The sequence below is a fragment of the Lactuca sativa genome, chromosome 3, assembly GCF_002870075.4.
Source record: "Lactuca sativa cultivar Salinas chromosome 3, Lsat_Salinas_v11, whole genome shotgun sequence".
Classification (NCBI taxonomy): Eukaryota; Viridiplantae; Streptophyta; class Magnoliopsida; order Asterales; family Asteraceae; genus Lactuca; species Lactuca sativa.
In genome coordinates this window covers 260,034,785-260,058,800 of record NC_056625.2, presented here as the reverse complement: position 1 = coordinate 260,058,800, position 24,016 = coordinate 260,034,785, and the positions used below count along the sequence as shown (strand labels likewise).

The window sequence follows — 24,016 nt, the reverse complement described above, 5'->3', positions numbered from 1 at the left end:
CGCGCCCCGAACTTCAGATATTCATAACTTTCGCATACGAACTCCGTTTTCGACGTTCTTTATATCGCCGTGAAGGTGAGATTATCCTCTACAACTCTCGTTTAGAATCCATTGGCTAATTTTGACTTTATTTTTAATATATTATAAGTATATTACTTATATATTATTTTTAGTAGGCCGGGTCAGGAAAACTCCGTTCGAAATTCACAACTCCTTCATCTGAACTCCGATTCCGTCCGTCTTTCCGTCGTTGCACTACTATCGATGAGATCTTCAATTCTCATTTAGATCACTAAGGATAGATATCTATCTACCTTAAATTCACTATTTACATCGCGCTGGGTCGTGCCGGTTCTGTCGCGAAACTTCGACAGCTCATAACTTCTTCATTATAACTCGGATTTCGGCATTCTTTTTATATATTCGGAAACCTCGTTTCAACTACTACAACATTATCCATAAATATAGGCTTTATATAACATTTCATTTTGACGCTTATTTTTATTCTTAATTAAATTAAACCACATAATTAAGCAATTAAGCACAAAACACATAATACTAAAATAATACACTTCCACTATTTCAAAACGGGTTACAAAGGTTAACCTAGACTATCACATTGCTAAAAATGGCAAGCCCAGAAACACAGGCGTCACAATTCTCACCACCTTAGGATGATTCCGTCCCCGGAATCACACCTCAACAAACAAATGCGGATAGCGACCCATCATGTCACTCTCCGTCTCCCAGGTGAGATTCGGCCCATTCGTGTGTTTCCATCGGACAAGCACTAACTCGACCATCTTGCGTCGCAACTTCTTAGTCTTTCGGTCAACAATTGCCTCTGGTTCTTCAATCAACCTTTTTTTCTCATCGATTCTCAACTCCGAAGTGGAATCATGTCGGGAACTTCCCTCGTGAACTTTCGTAAATAACACACATGAAAAGTGTTATGAATTCCATTTAGTTCTTCTGGTAGTTCGAGCTTGTAAGCTTAGTTCCCAATCCTCTAAAGAACTTTAAACGGTCCAATAAACCTTGGACTCAATTTTCCCCTTTTTCCAAATCTTATAAGTCCCTTCCACGGCGAGACTTTAAGCAAAACCGAATCCCCAACTTCAAAAGTCATCGGTCTTCGCCTTTTGTCAGCATAACTCTTTTGACGATCTTGAGCTGCTAACATTCTTTCCCTAATTATTTTCAACTTTTCTGCAGTTTGATGAACCATCTCCGGTCCCATAAACTGCTTTTCCCCAGCCTCAAGCCAACAAGACGCATACGACACTTTTGTCCATACAAAGCTTGGTAAGGTGTCATCTTAATGCTCGAGTGAAAACTATTGTTATAAGAAAATTCTACCAATGGTAATTGTTCATCCCAATTACCTAGGAATTCCAAGGTACATGCTCTTAGCATATATTCAAGTGTTTGTATCGTTCTTTCACTCTGACCATCAGTCTGCGGATGGTAAGCTGTACTTAAACACAACTTGGTACCCAATTCCTCTTGTAGACTTTTCCAAAATCGTGAGGTGAAACAGCTATCACGATCCGACACAATCGTTAACGGAACACCGTGAAGCCTCACAATTTCCTTCACGTAAGAATTCGCAAGCTTTTCCATAGACCATTTCTCCCTGGCTGCTATGAAATGCGCACTCTTAGTGAATCGGTCAACGACCACCCAAATCATGTCGTGACCATTCTTTGTTCTGGGTAGTGTAGTGACAAAATCCATAGCAATGTCTTCCCACTTACCCATAGGCACAGGTAAAGGTTCTAAACTCCCAGACGGTTTCTGATGTTGTGTTTTGACTCTCGCACAAGTCACACACTCAGCCACATACTTTGCAACATCAAGCTTCATCGTTAGCCACCAGTAGTAGGGTTTCAGGTCCCTATACATTTTAGTGCTATCAGGATGAATCGAGTACATGGTCTTGTGAGCTTCTTCCATTAAAAGATCTCTGACTCCTCCTATCTTAGGTATCCAAATCCGATCTTGGAACACCTTCAGTCCATGACTGTTTACACCGAACACCAACGTTTTGCCCAAACGTTCCTCCTTTCGGTCATTCTTTTCAGAAGCTTCGCTTTGAGCCTTCTTTATACTTTCTAAAATAGTCGAGACAACTTCAATTCTCAACGCTCTTGGCCTTTTCCTTTCAAGATTGACTTTCCGACTGAGAGCATCAGCAACAACATTAGCTTTACCGGGATGGTAAAGTATCTCACAGTCGTAGTCCTTGAGTAATTCCAGCCAGCGTCGTTTCCTCATATTCAATTCCTTCTGATTGAAGAGATATTGGAGACTCTTATGATCAGTGAAAAGTTTGCACTCCGTGCCATAGAGGTAATGCCTCCATATTTTTAGAGCGAAAACTACCGCTGCCAACTCCAAATCATGAGTCGGGTAGTTCTTTTCATGCTCTTTTAGTTGTCGAGACGCATATGCTATCACCTTTTCTCTTTGGGTCAAAACACAACCCAATCTAACCCCAGACGCATCGCTATAAATAGCGAAGTCTTCAACTCCATCGGGTAGAGAAAGTATCGGTGCCTCGCATAGCTTCCTCTTTAGCTTCTCGAATGCTTCTTTATCCTTATCACTCCAAGCATAAGTAGCTCCTTTGTGGGTCAAAGCTGTCAATGGAGTAGCAATCGAAGAAAAGCCTTGGATAAACCTTCGGTAATATCCGGCTAATCCTAAAAAGCTTCGGATCTCCGTGGGACTTTTCGGTTGTTCCCACTTCATTACAGCTTCAATCTTTGCTGGATCAACCATTATCCCTTCTTGGTTAACCACGTGACCCAAGAATTGGACTTCTCGAATCCAAAAATCACATTTGGAGAACTTTGCATACAACTTCTCCTTCTTCAAGACTTTTAACACTTCTCCCAAGTGTCTGCCATGCTCCTCATGGCTTTTTGAGTAAATCAGAATGTCATCTATGAACACTATCACAGATTTATCAAGGAACGGATTACAAACCCTATTCATTAAATCCATGAATGCTGTCGGAGCATTGGTTAGTCCAAACGACATAACCAAGAACTCGTAGTGTCCATATCTAGTTCCGAATGCAGTCTTCTCTATATCCTGCTCTCTTACTTTCAGCTGATGATATCCTGACCTAAGATCGATCTTCGAGAAATAGCTCGAACCTTGCAATTGATCAAATAGGTCATCAATCCTCGGCAACGGATATCTATTCTTTATTGTTGCCTTGTTCAGCTCTCTGTAATCAATGCACATTCTCATACTTCCATCTTTCTTCTTCACGAATAACACCGGAGCTCCCCAGGGTGATGAACTAGGTCTAATGAAACCTTTGTCCAATAACTCCTGAAGTTGCATCATCAGCTCCTTCATCTCCGTCGGTGCTAATCGATAAGGTGCTTTTGCTATTGGCGTGGTTCCTGGTAACAAGTCAATTCTGAACTCCACTTGTCTATCAGGCGGTAATCCAGGAAGATCTTCTGGAAATACTTCCGGATAATCACACACCACTGGAATACTCTGCATCACCTTCTTTTCCTTCTTAGCATCAATCACGAATGCTAAATATGATGTACATCCCTTGGTCAAACACTTTCTGACTTTCATTAGGGAAATGATTCCAGAATTCACTCGACGTTTGTCCCCATAAACCATAAAGGAATCTTTTCCAGGCGGGTTCACTTTAACTATCTTCTTCTTGCATAAAATTTCGGCATCATTGGCGCTGAGCCAATCCATTCCCAACACGATGTCGAAACCATTAAGTTCGACAGGCAATATATCCTCGCGGAACTTATTCCCATTCAAGTCAATTAAGATGTTTTTAATACGATGGCTAACAGGTACAAACTTGCCATTAGCAACTTCGACTAATAAAGCATCATCTAGTCGATCAACAGGCAAAGCTAGTTTTATACCAAATTCATGCGATATAACGGAGTAGTTGGCTCCAGAATCAAATAAAATTTGGGCAGGCAATGTGTTTACGAGAAAGGTACCTGAAGTGACATCAGTTTCATCCTTAGCAGCTTCCAGTGTCATCTGGAATGCTCTCGCCTTCGGCTTTGGTGGAATGTTGGGCTTAGATGCCTCCTTCTTCTTCGGACAGTCTTTCAAAATGTGCCCCTCTTCATTACAACCAAAACACATCCTTTTGTTGTTCGGACATTCATTGGCAAAATGTCCAACCTTTCCACACTTGTAGCAAGTTACATCCTCGCTACATTTCCCAAAGTGCTTTTTCTTACACTTTTCACACCACTTCGATTCGCCTCCTTTTCCCCCACCAAACCTTTTCGAATCAGATTTTGAAATTTTGTTTTTCTTACCGGAACCAGATGTTCCCTCAAACTTCCTCTTCTCAACAACCTCAACCTTGTTGGTGGTTCTCCCCTTTATCATGTTCTCAACAAACTTGGCAGCCCAGATAGCTGCCTCTAAAGTATGTGCCTGACGTACTGGCACCTCGTACTCCCATGGAAGTCCCTTCGCATACCGGTCCACCTTTGTCAGCTCGTCTGGAACGATACTCAAGGCAAACTCCATCTTATCGGTGAAGTTATTGGTGTATTCATCGACTGACATGCTGCCTTTCATTAGTGTCAGAAACTTGTTCTCTAGCTCCAATAGATTCTGAGCCGAGCAGAACTTGCGTGTGAACTGCACCAAGAACTCTGCCCATGACAATTGCAGTGGCTCATTTGGGCTTAAAGTCTTCCCTAGAGTATTCCACCAACGAACGGCTCCTCCTCGGAACTGACGTACTGCATAGATAGTCTGCAACTTGCCTCTGCAGCCACAAGTCATGAAGGCTAACTTCATTTCAGAGATCCAATCCATCACTCCTATCGGATCCTCTTTTCCATTGAAGGTCGATGGTTTGCAAGTTAGAAAGTCCTTGTACTTGCATCCCATTCCATCATTCCTTCCATCATGGTTGTCTTGTCTAACTATCGGTGGGTTGGCTTGACCAACCGATCCACTGAAGTTTCCACCTTCCGAGTGCCCTTCATTTAATTCAGGCTCTTCCACACGAATTAACAGTTCTTCACGATTCTATTGAAGCAACCGTCTAGTTTCATCCATCTGACGATCCAACATCGTTTGAATCATCATTTGCACACCAGCCATGGTTATTGGCTCAGGTGCTGCTGCTACAACAGGTCTTTGCTCAATCACTGGTGGTTGATTCCTGTTTTCATCAGCATTTCCAACTCCACTTCTTGTTCTCACCATTTTTGATCTACACACCGAATAAGGTGAAATTAGATCCTTATTCACGATAGATATTCAAATCATCCTTATCACTCCGAAACGTTTACATGCTAGTTCTAATATCGTAGACGTACGCTTAGAATCCTACACACATAAAGTTTCTAGATCCGGCCGGCAACAGACCATAGATCCGAACAAATAATATCATATATGGCAACATATAACATTTAGCACATAAAGCATTTTAGGCAACTTTCCTAAAATAAACTAGTGCTCGTGTCTAAAATATAACAGACACACATCTCAAAATTTCACTTAGCATTCTAAGTTTAAGTCTAGAAATCCTACAAATTCCTAGTTCACTTAAACTAATGCTCTGATACCAACTGTGACATCCCCAAAATCTCGGCCAGAAAAGACCGATTTTCATTTATGCTTTTAAAATAATTTCAGAGTAAATCCATTTGATTTGAAAGAATTGCGGAATTTGTTCCCAAAAACAAAACATTATAAAACAATGTTAGCAAAGCATTTCATAAAAGAAATGTATTTTTCATTATATAATCAAAACTCGGGGTGTCATGTTCCGATACAGACCAATAAGCATAAACGAATACATTACAAGTCATATAACAAATATAAACATATGCAGACTTGTAAACAAAACAATTTGATGGTTTGTCCATCTCATGCCCTTCCGCCACTTCCTGTAATACAAATAAAACTGAGTGGGTCAGGCTTGGGAGCCTGGTGAGCATATAGGGTTTTCAACCCACAATAAATAATTAAATTAATTATTATCAACCAACAATAACCCAATTACGCGTTCCCGTTATTCTCACTTTATGTCCCTAAAATAACTAACACAAGGGACCTAGTCTAAGAATATTTTATCGGGGTGACAAACACATGTTGTGGGGGTTCCTCAGCAATATAAGTCAAATAAGGCAACCATGATGGGGATGGAATACAGCGAATGAACACCCAAGTTCATTAACACCTACAGGTTATGAGCCTGCTAGCATTCCACAGGACTGTCTAGAAAAGTCCGTGGTCGTCATCTAAATTCTGCTAGATGACTGGATCAAAACAACAATGAGGCCTCTCATCTGTTTATTATACACCAACTATCTACCCATGTTCTACCCAACATATTAGTAGATAAAAACATACATTTTTATACATATTTTCAAAACCTGTATAGCATGCTTGATCAATACATTTTCCATATAACAGATGAGGCACACACACATAACACGTATTTCATATAGAAATAATCAGATATGTAAGATAGAAGAAAGTGAATATACATTCACACACATAACAACGAAATATACACATAACATGTATCTCGTATAAAATACTTCATAATTATACGTTAGGAGAAAGTAACAACGCACTCACACGTATAAACAACAATATACTTAATACACTCAAACCATACTTGTATTATTATTGCGTTTATGAAAGGTAGTATACACTCACTTGATCAGAAGATGATTGGACAGCACTACGGCTCGTAGAAGTAGTAATCCTCAGCAGATCTGGAAGATCTCTACAAAAATCGAACTTCTCGCGAGCAGTGCTTCGGCTCGGAAACCCCACTTCTCGGGATCTTCGGGATCTCGAGACTTGCTTCGGGACTCGGGAATATTACCGGGGCTTCGGGGTGCTTCTGGCACGCAAATCGAGGTAAAACGAGAGAGAGAAGAGAGAAAATAGCAACCCTAAACGGCTGGCCCTTCAAATCTATTTATAGGGCAAATTTGGCCCTTGCCACGTCGTGGCAACCTTTTTCCACATCGTGGGCTTGGTCGTCACTGCATGCATCATCCCAAGTTGCATCTGGGGGCCTCCCGGAGGTGTTAGGACACTTGTCACATCGTGGCACTGCTTGCCACGTCGTGGACTCTGACAGTTTTGGGGTTTCACGCCTCGAACTTCAGAAATTCATAACTTTCGCATACGAACTCCGTTTTCGACGTTCTTTATATCGCCGCGAAGGTGAGATTATGCTCTACAACTCTCGTTTAGACTCCATTGGCTAATTTTGACTTTATTTTTAATATATTATAAGTATATTACTTATATATTATTTTTAGTAGGCCGGGTCAGGAAAACTCCGTTCGAAATTCATAACTCCTTCATCTGAACTCCGATTCCGTCCGTCTTTCCGTTGTTGCACTACTATCGATGAGATCTTCAATTCTCATTTAGATCACTAAGGATAGATATCTATCTACCTTAAATTCACTATTTACATCGCGCTGGGTCGCGCTGGGTCGTGTCGGTTCTGTCGCGAAACTTCGACAGGTCATAACTTCTTCGTTATAACTCGAATTTCGGCATTCTTTATATATTCAGAAACCTCGTTTCAACTACTACAACAGTATCCATAAATATAGGCTTTATATAACATTTCATTTTGACGCTTATTTTTATTCTTAATTAAATTAAACCACATAATTAAGCAATTAAGCACAAAACACATAATACTCAAATAATACACTTCCATTATTTCAAAACGGGTTACAAAGGTTAACCTAGACTATCACATTGCTAAAAATGGCAAGCACAGAAACACAGGCGTTACAGGGTTCGTGAAGAAGACATTGAGAAAATAGCATTCCGTACTCGATATGGGCACTGTGAATTCGTGGTGATGCCTTTTGGGCTCACCAATGCATCCGCAGCATTTATGGATCTCATGAACCGGGTATGTAGCCTGATGCTTGACCGTTCGGTCATAGTGTTCATAGATGATATCTTAGTCTATTCTGAAAGCAAAGAGGAGCATCAGCAATACCTTCGGGAGATTCTGGAAACTTTGGCAAGAGAAAGGCTTTATGCTAAATTCTCAAAATGTGAATTTTGGTTGGAAGAAGTTCAGTTCTTGGGGCATGTGGTAAACAAACACTGTATTAAGGTCGATCAAGCCAAGGTTGATGCGGTTAAACAATGGAAGATTCCAAAAACACCTTCTGAAATTCGCAGTTTCTTGGGTTTAGCCGGTTATTACTGGAGGTTCATTGAAAATTTCTCTAAAATCGCCTTACCATTCACCCGATTGACCAAGAAGTCAATGAATTTCGTTTGGGGCCCGGAGCAGTAGCTGGCGTTTGATGAGTTAAGGAAACGATTGTGTGATGCTCCAATTTTGGGCTTACCTGATGGGGTTGAGGATATAGTGGTTTACTGTGATGCATCGCTTCAGGGTCTTGGTGCCGTGTTAATGCAACGAGATAGGGTGATAGCCTATGCCTCCCGACAGCTGAAACCCCATGAACGAAACTACCCCACTCATGATTTGGAGCTTGGGGCTGTTGTTTTCGCTCTTAAGATTTGGAGACACTATCTCTATGGAGTGAAGTTTATCATATACACTGACCATAAGAGTCTGAAATATTTGTTCGAGCAGCGGGATTTGAACATGAGGCAGGTCCGATGGTTGGATGTGGTAAAAGATTATGATTGTGAAATTCACTACCACCCCGGTAAAGCTAATGTGGTAGCTGATGCTCTCAGTCGTAAACAATCTGCCGAACCGATTCGAGCTAAGTGTCTCCGGATCACGATGGTGTCATCTTTGTTAGATCTAATTCGGGATGCCGAAAAGATGGCAATACTGGAGGAAAACATCAGGCATGAGAAGATTGGGAAAGAGTTTCCTAAGATGGAACGAGACGGCGAGGTTTGCTGACTCGCTACGGTAGGGTTTGGGTTCCATATACCGGGGGAAATCGGAAAACCCTAATGGATGAGTCTCATAAGTCAAAATTTTCTATCCATCCTGGTGCTACTAAAATGTATCGAGACCTTCATGAGGCTTACTGGTGGTATGGAATGAAGAATGATGTGGCTCGATTTGTGGAAGAATGTATGACCTGTCGGAAGATCAAGAAGGAACACCAGAAACCGCATGGGAAGTTGCAACCATTGGAGATTCTTGAATGGAAATGGGAGCATCTAACCATGGACTTCATTACAAAACTTCCTAGAACTGCCCGAGGATCCGATACGATATGGTTGATTGTTGATCGTTTGACTAAGAGTGCTCACTTTCTGGCTATAAAGGAGAGCTCATCGGCGGAGAAATTAGCCGAGATCTTTGTTCGGGAGATTATCTCATTACATGGGGTGCCCGTTTCTATCGTCTCCGATCGAGACACCCGATTTACCTCTCAGTTCTGGAGGAAGTTTCAAGAGGAATTAGGCACATAATTACATTTTAGTACCGCCTTCCATCCGCAGACAGACGGGCAGAGTGAGCGGATGATTCAGACCTTGGAGGACATGCTTAGGGCATGTGCGATTGATTTTAGGGGTAGTTGGGATGACCATCTACATCTAGCTAAGTTTTCTTATAACAAAAACTATCACTCGAGCATTAAAATGCCTCCGTATGAAGCCTTGTACGAGAGGAAGTGCAGGACGCCCGTTTGTTGGGGCGAGGTTGGGCAGAGGATACTTGGGAGTACCGATATCGTGCTACGGACTACGGAGAAAATCCAAGTGATCCAGGATCATTTGGTCACAACGAGCAGTCGTCAGAAATGTTATGCCGACAAAAGATGCTCCAATGTTGAGTTCCAGGTGGGAGATTATGTGTTGCTTAAAGTCTCCCCCTGGAAAGGTGTGATTCGATTTCGGAAGTGGGGAAAGCTCGGACCTCGATTCATTGGACCCTACAAGGTCATAGCCCGTGTGGGGAAGGTGGCTTACCGTTTCGAGTTTCCTGACGAGCTTAGTCTAATTCATAATACGTTCCACGTGTCTCAGTTATGAAAATGCGTTGTTGATGAGACCGTTGTGATACCACTGGAGGACATACAGATTGACGAGCGTCTCAATTATGTTGAGAAACCAATCGCTATTTTAGAACGAAAGATGAAAGCTCTCCGCAACAAGACTATAAACCTGGTTAAGGTGAAGTGGCAACATAGGAAGGGTTCAGAATGGACTTGGGAACCAGAATGCGAGATGCGGGCTCATTATCCGGATCTGTTTCTAGGTGTTGACTTCGAGGACGAAGTCCGTTCTTAGTGGGGGAGAGTTGTAACGCCCCAGTTTTTCTCGGTACGTTTGGTTATTTTAATTTAATTATCCTTGTAACCTTGGGTTAATTTATTTAACCAATGTTTGATTTCTTATGTTATTGGACTCTTTTGATCGTCTTGTAAACTCCTTTTATTGAAGTCCATGGACTATGGGCCTATTTGCAAAGTCCATCTAGTAAATAGTACTTAATGTGTTAATTGAGTCATTTGGAACACACACAAGAAAAACACTCTAAACCCTCCCTCTCCCTCTCTCTAAAATCATCCTCTATCTCTTTGGGATCAAGAGCATCCAAGGGGATGTTGTTTGGAGCTTAATTCTTGTTCATTTCCATCCTTGATTCATATTGGTATGAACCTCCTTATCATTTCTTACAACTTGATTCATAACCTTGTTCTAGTTTTATGATTTCATCTTCACTTCTTCTGCTTCTTATTTGATTTGTAATTGTATGTTATACATCATCTCAAGGTCATATCTTCACCCCATATATGGTGGATGATGGATCTAAGGTATTACATGTGGCAAAAGATCATGGGAACCTTAAAAGGGAGAATGGTGATTTTATGTGCTTTATGTTCATTTTCATATTGATTGTTATTACAATCTTGTGGCAAAATGAAATCCTAATGATACCTAACCTTTTTTAGTACCACCATAATCATGGGGACTAAATTGGGATGATCAACACATCTTAAAATGTGTTTCAAAGGGAGAAGGATGGATAAGCCAAAAAGGAATCACGGGTGGCTACGATTCTGTTTTCCATCAGATCTATAGTCATTTTGTAAAACTCATATCTTGAGCTCTAGAACTCAAACGGACCCCAAAATAATTCCAAAAGTGCACAAATTGAGTTGGCTAACTTTCTTAAGCAGGCCAACCTCATTGATAAGGACTTTATCTATGGGAAAGAATGGCATCTTTGCTGTTAGGTCTGATCCGGGTCTGTTCAGATATGTCATTTTGTTTTCATCATTTCTAAGGCTTGGAAAAGGATCCAGAGTGATTCCAAGTTTATATATGTTCCTTATATTATGAATTTAAGATCTGGAGAAGATGTGGTGTTATTTCCAATTATAAATTGGTTAGAATGGATCCACACTCCAGATCAGTGGGTAGTCACCAGCTTTTGCTAGTGCTGGGATTGTCCACAATGTGAATTTTATATATGGAGTTTGGGAGATGCTTTGCATTCAATTCTAACTCTGAGACTTTCATTTGTATGTACTTTACTTCTATTAATTTTGGTTTGGACGAATTCTACTCACAAGTTAGGTAGAATTGGCCAACATCACTTGACTGTATTGTTGGAGACAGAAGTGATACACCATTTTGTAAAATTCATATTTAATTCATCTTTTGGAGTTAGAATGAGTTCTTTATAGTTGTGGAATCCTGAGCAATCATAGTTTCCTATAAAATTTAGTTAAAGCTATGTTTCTATTTTAGATTTTGGAGTAAATCCGTTTTAAACAGCAGGTCTGTTTTAGAGACCTTGCTGTGATTACTCTTTTCTCAACTCATAGCTTCATTACTTCTCCTTTCTAACCTTTAGTCCTGCTTAGGTGGGGTTTTGAAGTTTGCTCAAGCTTGGTAGCATTATTTGATTCTTAGCTATCCATACTACTCACTCAAGGTGAGTTCTCTCACACCGTTGTATTGATGATTGTGTTTGCTAGTTAGCTCGTGTGTGATTATCTGAATTTATTATAAAAGCATGCTATATAAGTATTGTTTTAATTCGTACATGTGCACTGTATGTAGCTAATCATGGATATGGGGACACCACCAAAGGATACGGATTTACCGGTGCGGTGGGTACGTAAGATCACCAACGTAATACTCATCGTGAGGTGCGGTAATTAGGGCCAAGTGATACGGGATCTTCCCGGTGCGGCTCAAACCTACAAGTCCTTCTTGTAATATTGGCGTTGATTCGTTCTTTGCCCTTATTATCAAACTATAATTGGAAAATGGATTAGGGTTAGTAAATATGTATGTTAGTATAATGTCTGTGTTTGAATTCACTAAGCTTTGTGCTGAATTCACTAAGCTTTGTGCTTACGGTTTCCCTTATAACTTTTCAGGTGTTAAGATTAAAGAGGTTAGGGCTTGACATGGAGCACCGGGACATCACTACTAGTTATTTTTATTGGGACCTTATTATTATTATTACTTCCGCACAAAAGTCTCTAGCCTTTACCAGGCACGTTAGTTTCTTTTTTTCTACAATAAAATCACCAGAAACGATTTCCATGACATCTACCATCTGTTCCTTATCCTTTGCAGCCTAATAACTTCCTTTCAACACACTTGCATACGACTTTTCATAATTTTCTTGCTTTTCAACTTTGGAGTGAACTTCATGGTTAGCATCATAGGGTTCTTTTTTCTGGTAATGCAAAATAGATGAAAAGTAATGCCGATTTTAAGTTGGGCCTCTTTTGACCCATTTGTCTTTCTCCCACTTGTCCATAAATGCTTCTGTCAGATCATCTATGTGCGTCACATCATTTCCCCTCGAGAGGATCTCGACATTGAGTTCTCGGGATAAATAGGTTCCTCTTGTAGGGAGTACTTGTAAAATTTAATCATTTAGTTAAAAATTTACAAACCCCATAACCTGCCTTCAAATTTCTATTCGATTGTCCGCCCTGGGTTCACTTATTGAAAAAAAAAATTAAACCTTGGATTTCATGAAGACTTTCGTTGTCAACTTCTTCAGTCATTTAACAACTTCTAACCAAAGTAAAAGTAAGATCAGAGTCGACGATGGGTTGAGGTGGATTAGGGCGGAGAATGACAACTAAAGATGGGGTTTATTGACCGATGACGACGGACGAAATTCGAAGTTGACGGTTGATATAGGTGAAACGCAGGAGGCGACGACTTCTAAATCGAAAGTGAGAAGCCATTGCAATATCTTGTTTAAAGGGGTATTTGGGTGACTGAATTCCGGCAACCAAGCCGCTTCTGATCCTAAATAGAGAACGAAGCAGGAAGGTGGTCTGTTCATAAAAGATATTAAAGCGGTGGCGAGGTGGTGGAGCAGTTACAGACCCAAATCATCAGTTGTGAGAGAAATAGATTGAACACGTGAAGTAAAGAGGCGATGGATTCGTGGATGGGTTAACCTCGGTGGAATCCAAAAACCGAGCCAACCAAATTTTGAAGAGTACCCAACTCGGGTACCATTCATACGCATACATCATATGCTTTTATTATGTATATAATTATCTCGAGAAGACAACCCATTATTTTAGTATCTATGGAACATTCATAATTTCTCTTTTTAATATTTAGTTCTAAACCTAAATTTATTTCTTGTTATTCAATGTTAAAACAATTAAGTTCCATAGCTTTTTTCAACATAAATAGTTTATGTGAAAAAAATAAATACAAAATCAATTGTTTTTCCAATTATATTTATTTACTTATTTATTTATTTTGCTTTACTTTTTCAATTGAAAATGAAAAAGGAATACATGAGTAAAAAGACATTTACAAAAAGACGTTTACCAAAACAATAGACGACTTTATCTCTATAAACAAGGGTTTCGATTTCCATCCACTCATTACACCTTCATCCTATCTTTCATAGTTTCATACATTTCAAGTGCTCCCGGCCTACGTCTTCACCATAGCAATGGCTGGAATCATTTCTGCCCTGTACTCTTTGTTCTGTGACAAGCTGGCCTCCGAAGCCTTCAGGCAGTTTGCTCGTTTCAAGAAAATCGATGACGCTGACGTGGAAAAATTAAAGATGTCATTAATCAAGATCAAAGATCTGCTTAATGATGCTTCTCAGAAGGAAATACGTCAGGAAGCTGTTAAAGAATGGCTGAATAGTCTCCAACATTTGGCTTACGACATAGACGATCTACTTGACGAATTGTCAACGGAAGCTATGCATCGTGAGTTCACAGAGGAATCCGGAAGCTCAAGCAAGGTAAGAAAGCTGTTACCAAGTGCTAGGATGCATGACAAGTTTGAAAATATCACCATCAAGTTACAAGAACTGTTTGAGGAAAAATATAAGCTTGGCTTAAGTGTGATAGGTGAAAGCCCAAAACATAGAAATAGAAGGTTAGAGACCTCTTTGGTAGATCCATCTAGTATTGTTGGGCGCACAGATGATAAGGAAGCGTTGCTTCTCAAGCTATATGAACCATGTGATAGAAACGTTAGCATCGTGCCAATAGTTGGTATGGGTGGGGTAGGTAAGACCACTCTCGCTAGACTTTTGTATGATGAGATGCAAGGGAAGGATCGTTTTGAACTCATGGCGTGGGTCTGTGTTTCTGATGAGTTTGATATTTTCAATATAAGCAATATTATTTTTCAATCAATAGGTGGGGGAAACCAAGTATTTAAGGATTTAAATCTGCTGCAAGTAGCTTTAAGAGAGAAGATCTCAAATAAGCGATTTCTGCTTGTTTTAGATGATGTGTGGAGTGAAAGCTATACGGATTGGGAAATCCTAGCAGGGCCATTTCTTGCAGGGGCACCCGGAAGTAAAGTTATCATGACAACCAGGAAGATGTCGTTGTTAACCCAACTTGGTAACAATGAACCTTATCATTTGCCTATTCTATCTGAAGAAAGTGCTTTATCCTTATTTTGTCAGCATGCATTGGGAGAAAAAAACTTTGATTCACATCCGCTACTTAAACCACATGGTGAAGGTATTGTTAGAAAATGTAATGGGTTGCCGTTGGCTTTGAAAGCACTTGGAAGGTTATTTAGGACAAAAATAGATGAGGAAGACTGGAAAGAAGTGCTGAATAGTGAGATATGGAGTCTAGAAAAGGGAGATGGGATTGTTCCAGCTCTCAAATTAAGCTACCATGATCTCTCTCCATGTTTGAAGCAGTTGTTTGCATACTGCTCCTTGTTCCCCAAGGACTTTGAGTTTGACAAGGAGAAGTTGATTCTGTTGTGGATGGCAGAAGGTTTTTTGCAATCAACGACAAACAAGACAATGGAACGCTTGGGTCTCGAGTATTTTAATGCGTTGTGGTCAAGGTCATTTTTTCAACCTGCACCAAATGACAGATCGTTGTTTGTGATGCATGATCTCATGAGTGACTTGGCCACATCTGTTGCTGGAGAGTTGTTTTCAAGGGTAGACATTGGGACGGAGAAAGAACATAGGAATGAATCATTCGAAAAGTACCATCATCTGTCATTTGTTTGTGAGGAATACATGGTTTCTGGAAGGTTCGAGCCACTAAAAGGAGCTAAAAGTTTGAGAACGTTATTAGCGGTATCTGTTGGGGTGATAAAAAATTGGCAAAGATTCTACTTATCGAATAAGGTCCTGAAGAACTTACTTCAGGAGTTTCCATTGTTAAGGGTCCTAAGTTTGAGTCATCTTGGCATAAGCGAGGTACCCGAATTCATTGGCAGTCTAAAGCACTTGCGGTATCTGAATTTATCTCTAACTGATATCAACCTTTTACCAGAAAATGTCTGCAATCTTTATAATCTCCAGACATTGATCCTTTTTGGCTGTGAAAGTTTAACTAAGTTGCCCAACAGCTTCTTAAGGCTTAAAAACTTGAGGCATTTGGACATTAGGAATACTCCTGGTTTGAAGAAGATGCCCTTAGGGATTGGTGAGTTGAAAGGCCTACAAACTCTCTCCAAGATCATAATTACAGGTGAAAACGGATTTGCAATAACCGAGCTTAAAAACTTGCAAAATCTCCATGGGAAAATTTCCATTTGGGGGTTGGGCAATGTACAAAATGAAACGGAGGCACGCGGCTCACACTTATCACAAAAGAGGCTTACCGAGTTAGAGTTGGATTGGGGTTATGGGTTATTGCAAACGAGGCTTAGTATGTTGGAGTTTGCTGTGAGTTTTGGGGATTCTGAATTGAACGTTTTTCGAAAGGAGACACTTGATAAGGAGGTCCTTACTGAGCTGAAGCCTCAAGCTGATAGTTTGAAGAAGCTTGAAATTGTGTCATATGCGGGTATAGAGTTTCCTAATTGGGTTGGGGATCCTTTGTTTCTTGGGTTGACTCACGTGTCGATATATGGGTGTGAAGAATGTACATCTCTACCAGAACTTGGGCAACTACCATCACTTAAGGAGTTGTATATTGGGAAGATGAGTAAGGTGAAAGTTGTAGGTTGGGAGTTGCTTGGAACAGGTGTTGCATTCCCATCCCTTGAAATTCTAACTTTTGATAGTATGCTATCATGGGGGGTATGGTCAGCCGATAACAATGGGGTTGTAGATGCAGCAGTGTTTCCATGCCTTAAAGAGCTTATTATTCTATTTTGTCCTAATCTGGTTGAAGTCTCACTTGAAAAACTACCTTTACTCAGAGTTATGACAGTAAAAGGATGTGGTCATGGTGTGTTGACAAGCCTGGTTCATGTCGCTTCATCAGTCACTGAGTTGATATTATATGATATTTCAGGTCTTACTCATGAGGTGTGGGGAGGTGTTATGAAGTATCTTAGGGAAGTTGAAGAAGTAAGAATAGAATGCTGTAGTGAAATAAGATACTTGTGGGAATCTGAAGCAGAGGCAGGTAAGCTTCTTGCGAATTTAAGGAGGTTGAAGGTACTTTATTGTTCAAATTTGGTGAGTTTAGGAGAGAAAGAGGAGGATAATTGTGGGAGCAACCTAACATCTCTTAGGTGGTTGTGGGTATCTCTTTGTGCCAGCTTACAGCATTGCAGCTGTCCAGATAGCCTTGAGTCATTGACTATTTTGACCTGTGATTCAATTACATCTGTGTCTTTCCCAACAGGAGGAGGGCAGAAGCTCAAGTCAGTTTTCATCCGGGACTGCAAGAAACTTAAATCGATGAATGAATTGAAGTTCTTCATCAAAAACACAAGAACAGACATGCACCAAGAATTTGAATATATATATATATATATATATATATATATATATATATATATATATATATATATATATATATATATATATATATATATATATATATAAGAGTATAAGAAAAAACCTTATAATCTTTGACTCGGCAAGTGGGGCTAAGCATCACACATGAAAGAGCACATCCTCTAGCAACACATTCACTTCCATTTAGTGTTCTCATTGGTTCTTTATCAAAAACTGAAGTTAACTTTCTCATAATAGCAGGTATGCGGGATCCAGAACCAACAACCTCAATACTATGTATCTTATCTGCACTTAGACCAGAGTCCTTTATGGCCTTTTGACAAACATCAGAAACCCTTTGTAGCAATTTCCAAGTCTGGAGTCATTTCCATTTCCTGACCATGAGTTGCCGAATCTTGCCTCGTTAACACATTTGGAAATAAAAAACTGTACAAGTCTGGATGCTTCCTTTGCTGGTGGGCTTTGGCCTCCAAAACTGTGTTACCTTACCATAGGAGGGTTGAAGAAGCCCATGTCTAAGTGGGACCCACAGAGTTTTCCAACCTCACTTGTTGACCTAAGTCTATATGGCGGACCATATGAAGAAGTGACTGATTTTAGTCGGTTGTCCGGTCTTTTTCCTTCATCTCTTACTTCTCTTTGGATAGAAAGATTTGAGAAACTGGAATCAGTTTCAACGGGACTCCAACACCTCGCCTCCCTCCAACATCTCAGGATTGTCAAGTGCCCAAAGATGATGGATCTACCAGAAAAGTTGCTGCCTTCGCTTTTGAGTTTGGGAATTATTGAATCCCCAAATCTGAAAACAAAGAGTAATATAGGAGGCTCGTATTGGCCAGTCGTCTCTCTAATCCCCTGCCTCTGGGATTGACTTTATTTTAATTTGAAGGTGTGTCCTTCTCTATGTATTTTAACTTCTTTTTGTTTCATAATGTCTAAATTAAATAACCGTCAATCAAACAAAAAATTTAAATATTATCTCCTTAATCCAAGCGTATTTTTCAATAAAAGTTCTATTTGGGACTCAATACTTTTTTGTTAACGTGGATTTAATATGACTAGGGTTGTCAACATGGAAGTGTCACAATGGCCTGCAAAATGATTTAAATTGGTTAACAAGTCAAATACTTTGAAATTAAAAAATCATTCCATTCGGATATCCAAAATAAATGGTGAACTAGGGTTGGTGTGTACACTTGTTGTTGTCTGTTAAAATTACACAACTTCCATTTGGAATGACGATGATAATAATAATATCTTATTGAAGCGGTTTAAATACGTGCAAAACATGAATCTTTTGATCAATTAGATCCACAATTAAATATTAGTAGCACTTTTAAGCACTGATTTTTAAACGGAATTAATACTAATTAAACCCATTAAGGTTTAGTAGATGGAATTCTCATCTAGTAGATCGATTTTGACTCGGCTAAATATTATTGTATATCTGTGAAACTATTGTGAACAGAAATGCTATTTATCTTTCACTTCCATATATTTATTTGTTGCATAGTTTTTCCTTTTATACCATATTTGGTATTTCTTTTTAGCTTACTTCTTTGAAGGGACCATGAGATGTGTTTTATTGTTTATGACTCATTGAGTCATTGTTCAATTCTCTGTTCTTTTGTTATTTGGTAAAATATTTGCTAAATTGTGCTTGTATAATTACTTGACATAATGTATCCATTAGTCATTTCAGAATGAACAACTTCTGTTGATTTCATTTTTACATGTTCTGAATTTGTGAAAATCTTATTTAGATGTAGAGGTGAAATACCACTTGCTATTAGTTACTTGGAATTAGTTACTGAGGCTTGTATGTGAGATGAGAACCATATTTTGACACCTGTCAAGTTGAACAATGATAATGGAAAACTAGTCCAACTATCCTTTTGAGAACTAAATGTAACGACCCGTTTCCGGTATGTTAATTAACTTGATTTTGGACTAAGTTTTCAAGAGGGACTCGGCGAGTTCTAGCCTGACTCGCCGAGTCGGGTCGCGCATCTTGTGCACGCGGGAGCCGGCGACTCGGTGAGTCCATATCATGGACTCGGCGAGTCCGTCCGTCTGGGTGAAACCCTAAATCCCCGGGTTTGCTCACTATTTAAACCCCATTATAGCCTCCATCTCGTCACTTTCCCCCTGAGAGCACTGTGAGAAACCCTAAACCTTCCATTTGTGAGCTTATATGTGATCTTGTCCCATTTTGTGAAGGGGTGAAGAAGGAGAAGAAGAAGGAAGCAAGGAAACGTGTTCTAGTGCCAAGATCCAAGGTCAAGTGTGAACTTATTGAGGTATTTTCGGAGTTCCCTTCTGGTTTCATGCTTAAACTTCCATTAGAGCTCTTTTAGGGCTATTTGATGCTTGTTCCAAGCTTTATGCTTGCTTGAATGTGTTATTAAGCCGAAATACCTTTAGATCTGAGTGTTGGGGTGTTGTAGAGTCCAGACCCACTGCCTTTTTGGAGTTACATTGCATATTAGCCATGGATCTACCCTTATTGTGCATATTTTAGTCTTATTTCCCTCATTCATGTGGTTGTGCACGTAAAGTTGGAAACTTTACGTGGTAAAACAGCTTAATGGACCTAGATCTATCATTTGCATGTGTTGGATTCAAGAGAAATCGAGTAAAAATATGTTGCATGGCGGCGACTCGGCGAGTCGGAAGAACGACTCGACGAGTCCGGTCGCGAGTCCCGAGTTCCGCAGTTTCATCAGTGTCGAGTGGACGAGGTGAGTTAGGGAGTGGACTCAGCGAGTTGAGAGTAGACTCAGTGATGGAGGGACTCGGCGAGTTTGTTCATACAACTCGGCGAGTCCAAGGCAATCTTCTTGGGGATCAAGAACAACTCGTCGAGTCTGTTCATCCGACTCGGCGAGTCGGATGAAGATCATCTGAGTTCTTGGATCCAGAGGGTACTCGTCGAGTCGATGCCACACTCGACGAGTATCAGCGTGTAAGAGTTGAGCGGAGAGTCTAGGACTCGGCGAGTTGGGTATCCCGACTCGGCGAGTCAGCCCTGAGTAAGTTGACTTTGACCAAGGGTAAAAGAGTCATTTTACCCTGAGTGTAGTGTTAGTGAATGATCGAGTGTGTTTATGGATTTGTAGCCGAGGAGATTCAGGAGCAGCAGCCGTTAGCTTTCCGAGCCACACACTCATCCGCTAGCTTACGAGGTGAGTTTCCTTCCCGTAGGGGCGGGTTTAAGGCCACAACGCCGGCCCGTCCAGTTAGTAGTAGTTTCCGGACTTCGGTCCGATGTAGTAGTTAGTATGTTTGATGCCTTCGTGGTTCAGACATAATTCATGTGCTATGTGTTATGTGTTTTATGTTCCGGGCTACGGCCCGATGCAGTATGCAGTATGTTGTTATGATATGCTATGCTATGCTCAGCCAGTTCCGGACCCCGGTCCGATGCAGGGGACACGGTCCCAGTCAGTTCCGGACTTCGGTCCGATGCAGTCAGTTCCGGATTTCGGTCCGATGCAGTTAGTTCCGGACTCCGGTCCGATGCAGTTAGTTCCGGACTTTGGTCCGATGCAGGGGACAAGGTCCCAGTCAGTTCCGGACTTCGGTCCGATGCAGTTTCCGGGCCCCGGCCCGATGCAGTGGGCAAGGCCCAGTATGTGTTTATATGTTTTGTATGGTATGTGGTAAGTTGGGGGAGCTCACTAAGCTTCGTGCTTACAGTTTCAGTTTTGGTTTCAGGTACTTCCGCAAGCAAAGGGAAGAGCTCTGGGTGACGGCATCGCACACACCACCGCTGCAGCTTAGTCTGGATTTGATTTAGTTATTGTTTTCGATGTAGTATGATGCAGTTTCCGCACAGTACTTTATTATATTTTTGGGACATATCACGCATGGTTTATTTATATGATACTCTGATTATATTTTTGATGGTATTAAAAACAAAAATTTTCGGGTCGTATTTTGGGTCGTTTCAAGTTGGTATCAGAGCCCTGGTTTGAGGGATTCGGATACACTCTCGGGTGTATCTGAACTCAAACTAAGGGGAAATAAAAGATTTTTTTTTTATAAAATGTTTTTACAAAAGAATTTTGAGAAACCTTTAGAAGGAAAAGAATTGTTCTAAGATAGAGGTGTGTGCATGCGGTCAACCGAGCTCAAGTAAGTACTCCCAAATTACCCATACAAGTTATTGTTCAATTTCAGTTTTAGTAGAACAGCATGCTAGAATAGGACTAAGGATGTAGGAGAATGCCTTATGGGCCTGCTTATGTGTTACAGCTTTATGAATATTACATGCTAGAATTGAGTAGACAGCAGTAGGATAGCCTGTTTAGGTTATGCCTAATAGTATGAGCTTAGCATCCTATGCTAGTACAGTTTCTTGTTATAAGAATAGTTTGCGTGAGTCTGTTTCCCTTGTCCGAATGCTGCTTGCTTTGTGCTTAGTGGGGTTCCGAGTAATGGGAGTTAGCCATTAATTGGACACGTCACACCACATGTAATCAGGTTTGAATAATCCCAGAGTGCTGGAACTGGCCCTACTGCGCAGCTCTTGTTTGAGTCCAACCGTTGTAGGGACGGATCTTTTACTTGAAGGATTATCCGATCCTCATCACATGTGATGGTGTTCAGGTGATGGCTAACTGGCAGTGCGAGGAGACCTACAGCAGCTGAGGACCAGTCGTATTGAGCTCGAGTTTTCTCTAGGGCAAGCCTAGGATGAGAGTAGCAGAGAATAGCAGCGGTAGAAGTGACTTGGGGAAGTCAAGGCGGTTCTTGAGGAAAGTACGGGTAGATGTGGAAGGTAGTAGGGGCCCATACTACTGAAAGCAGAGGATCCGTACTCGAATCAAGGAAGGCCAAGATTAGACCAGGAAGCTAGTAGTCGTTTCATGATCCCTTGAAATATTTCAGTGTTCTGATGTTGTTATGATATGTTTCAGAATGGTAGTGTTACGTCCGAGGCCAGCAGCCGGCAGTTCAGATGCCGGAGGGGGATCAGGATCGGGATCCGACCCGGAGGTCGGACAGATGGATGAGCAGACCAGAGAGTTCCTTTCTTCTGAGATTACTCGCATCATACTTGAGCAGACTCCTGTGATCTTCGGTTCGATCAAGGAGGGCATTTTGGAGATGATGGATGAGAGACTGGGTGCTTTCCGTACTGAGATGGCGGCCGTGATGGGGTCGCGCACACTCACTTTCAGGGAGTTCAGGGCATGCGGGGCTCCTGACTATCACGGGGCACGGGACCCCATAGCGAGTACCAGGTGGTTGGCGGATGTGGCCAACGCATTCCGCACTAGCAGATGTCCCGAGGGGGACAAGGTTAGATTGGCGTCCTGTCTCCTGAAGGACAGGGCACGTGACTGGTGGGAGGAGGTAGGACATACCATCGGGGATGATGCGGCATTGGATGCCATGACCTGGGCTGATTTCTCTACCAGGTTCAGAGCGGAGTTCGCACCGGTCATTGAGGTGCAACAGTTAGCCAGGGAGTTCCAGGATCTTACCCAGACTACCGAGACAGTGGCGGAGATCACCGCCAAGTTCAGGGAGCGGGCCCTTCTTGTTCCACAGTATGCAGCAGATGAGGAGATGAAGAAGGCCCGTTATCACGAGATGTTGCGGAGCGATATTCGTATGTTTGTGAGCCGGTCCAGTTGCAAAACACTGGACGACATGATTGCTAGAGCCAGAGAGAGGGAGATTGATCTCGAGATGGAGAGGAAGAGGAAACCGGAGGCGGTTGCGGGTACAGGCAGTGTGGGCAAAAAGCCCAAGGTTTCAGATCACAGGTCCAGGGGTCAGCAGAGCCACGGTCGGTGTGGTAAGTGTGGGAGGTTGCACGAGGGGGCGTGCAAGGCAGGGAGTTCCGGTTGCTACAAGTGCGGTCGGACCGGGCATATAAGTAGGGATTGTACGGCCCCTGCCACTACGGTTACAGCATCGGATCTGATTTGCTTTCAGTGCAATCAGAGGGGACACAAAAGGTCCCAGTGTCCCAGTTTAGCTGCAGCAGGGAAGGTGCATGCACCCGCCCCTGCCACTCTGAGGATCACGGATGGCCGGCAGGGCCGAGCTGATGCGCCAGTGGCGAAGAGCAGGGCATTTCAGATGACAGCGGAGGAGGCGCGAGCGACTCCTGATGTGGTGACGGGTATGTGTATTTCTTTCATCTTTTAATTATTAATATATCGATTGAATATTATTTGATGGTACGTTTTATTTAGGGTCGTTCTCGGTGAACGGCATCCCTGCTTTGGTATTGTTTGACTCGGGGGCCACCCGATCATTTGTATCGCTTGCGCTAAGCAAGAGATTTAGCATAGCTCCAGGGGAGCTGGATTGTCCATTAGAGGTTGAGATAGCAGATGATAGGACCGTGAGGGTCGACAGAGTATGCAGAGGATGTTCCCTTCAGATATTTGAGGAGCAGTTTCCAGTGGATTTGGTTCCGATTCCCCTGCGCGGGAATAAAGTCATTGTGGGCATGGATTGGTTGAGCCCCAATGGAGCGGTGATTGATTGTGAGCTTCAGCTAGTGAGGGTTCGCACTCCCAGTGGGGGAGAGATAGTGATTCAGGGCGAGAGGCCCCAGCGAGGATTGACCTTCTGCTCTGCCGCTAGGGCGAGGCGCTACGTTCAGCAGGGTTGCGTCGGTTATGTAGCCTATGTCTTGGATGCCCGGGATAAGGGCAAGACGACGATCGATGATGTTCCTATTGTTCGAGATTACCCGGACGTGTTTCCTGAGGATTTGCCGGGGATACCTCCTGAGAGGCAGGTTGAGTTCAGGATTGACCTGGTTCCTGGTGCGGCTCCGATAGCCAAAGCACCATATCGACTTGCTCCCCCTGAGATGCAGGAGTTGTC

General features: G+C 41.7%; 1 protein-coding gene across 1 annotated transcript; it reads left to right on the top strand.

Moving 5' to 3' along the window:
- The first annotated feature begins 13,841 nt into the window (after nt 1–13,841).
- Nucleotides 13,842–18,050, top strand: LOC111918837 (putative disease resistance RPP13-like protein 1). The gene has a single exon (XM_023914455.3). It carries the CDS (start codon nt 13,922–13,924, stop codon nt 17,246–17,248), a length of 3,327 nt encoding a protein of 1,108 aa, XP_023770223.3. The 5' UTR covers nt 13,842–13,921; the 3' UTR covers nt 17,249–18,050.
- Nucleotides 18,051–24,016: the final 5,966 nt, after the last annotated feature.

What these genes read in the sequence shown, in the direction of transcription:
- LOC111918837 (XM_023914455.3), top strand. Translation starts at nt 13,922, where the DNA reads ATGGCTGGAATCATTTCTGCCCTGTACTCTTTGTTCTGTGACAAGCTG.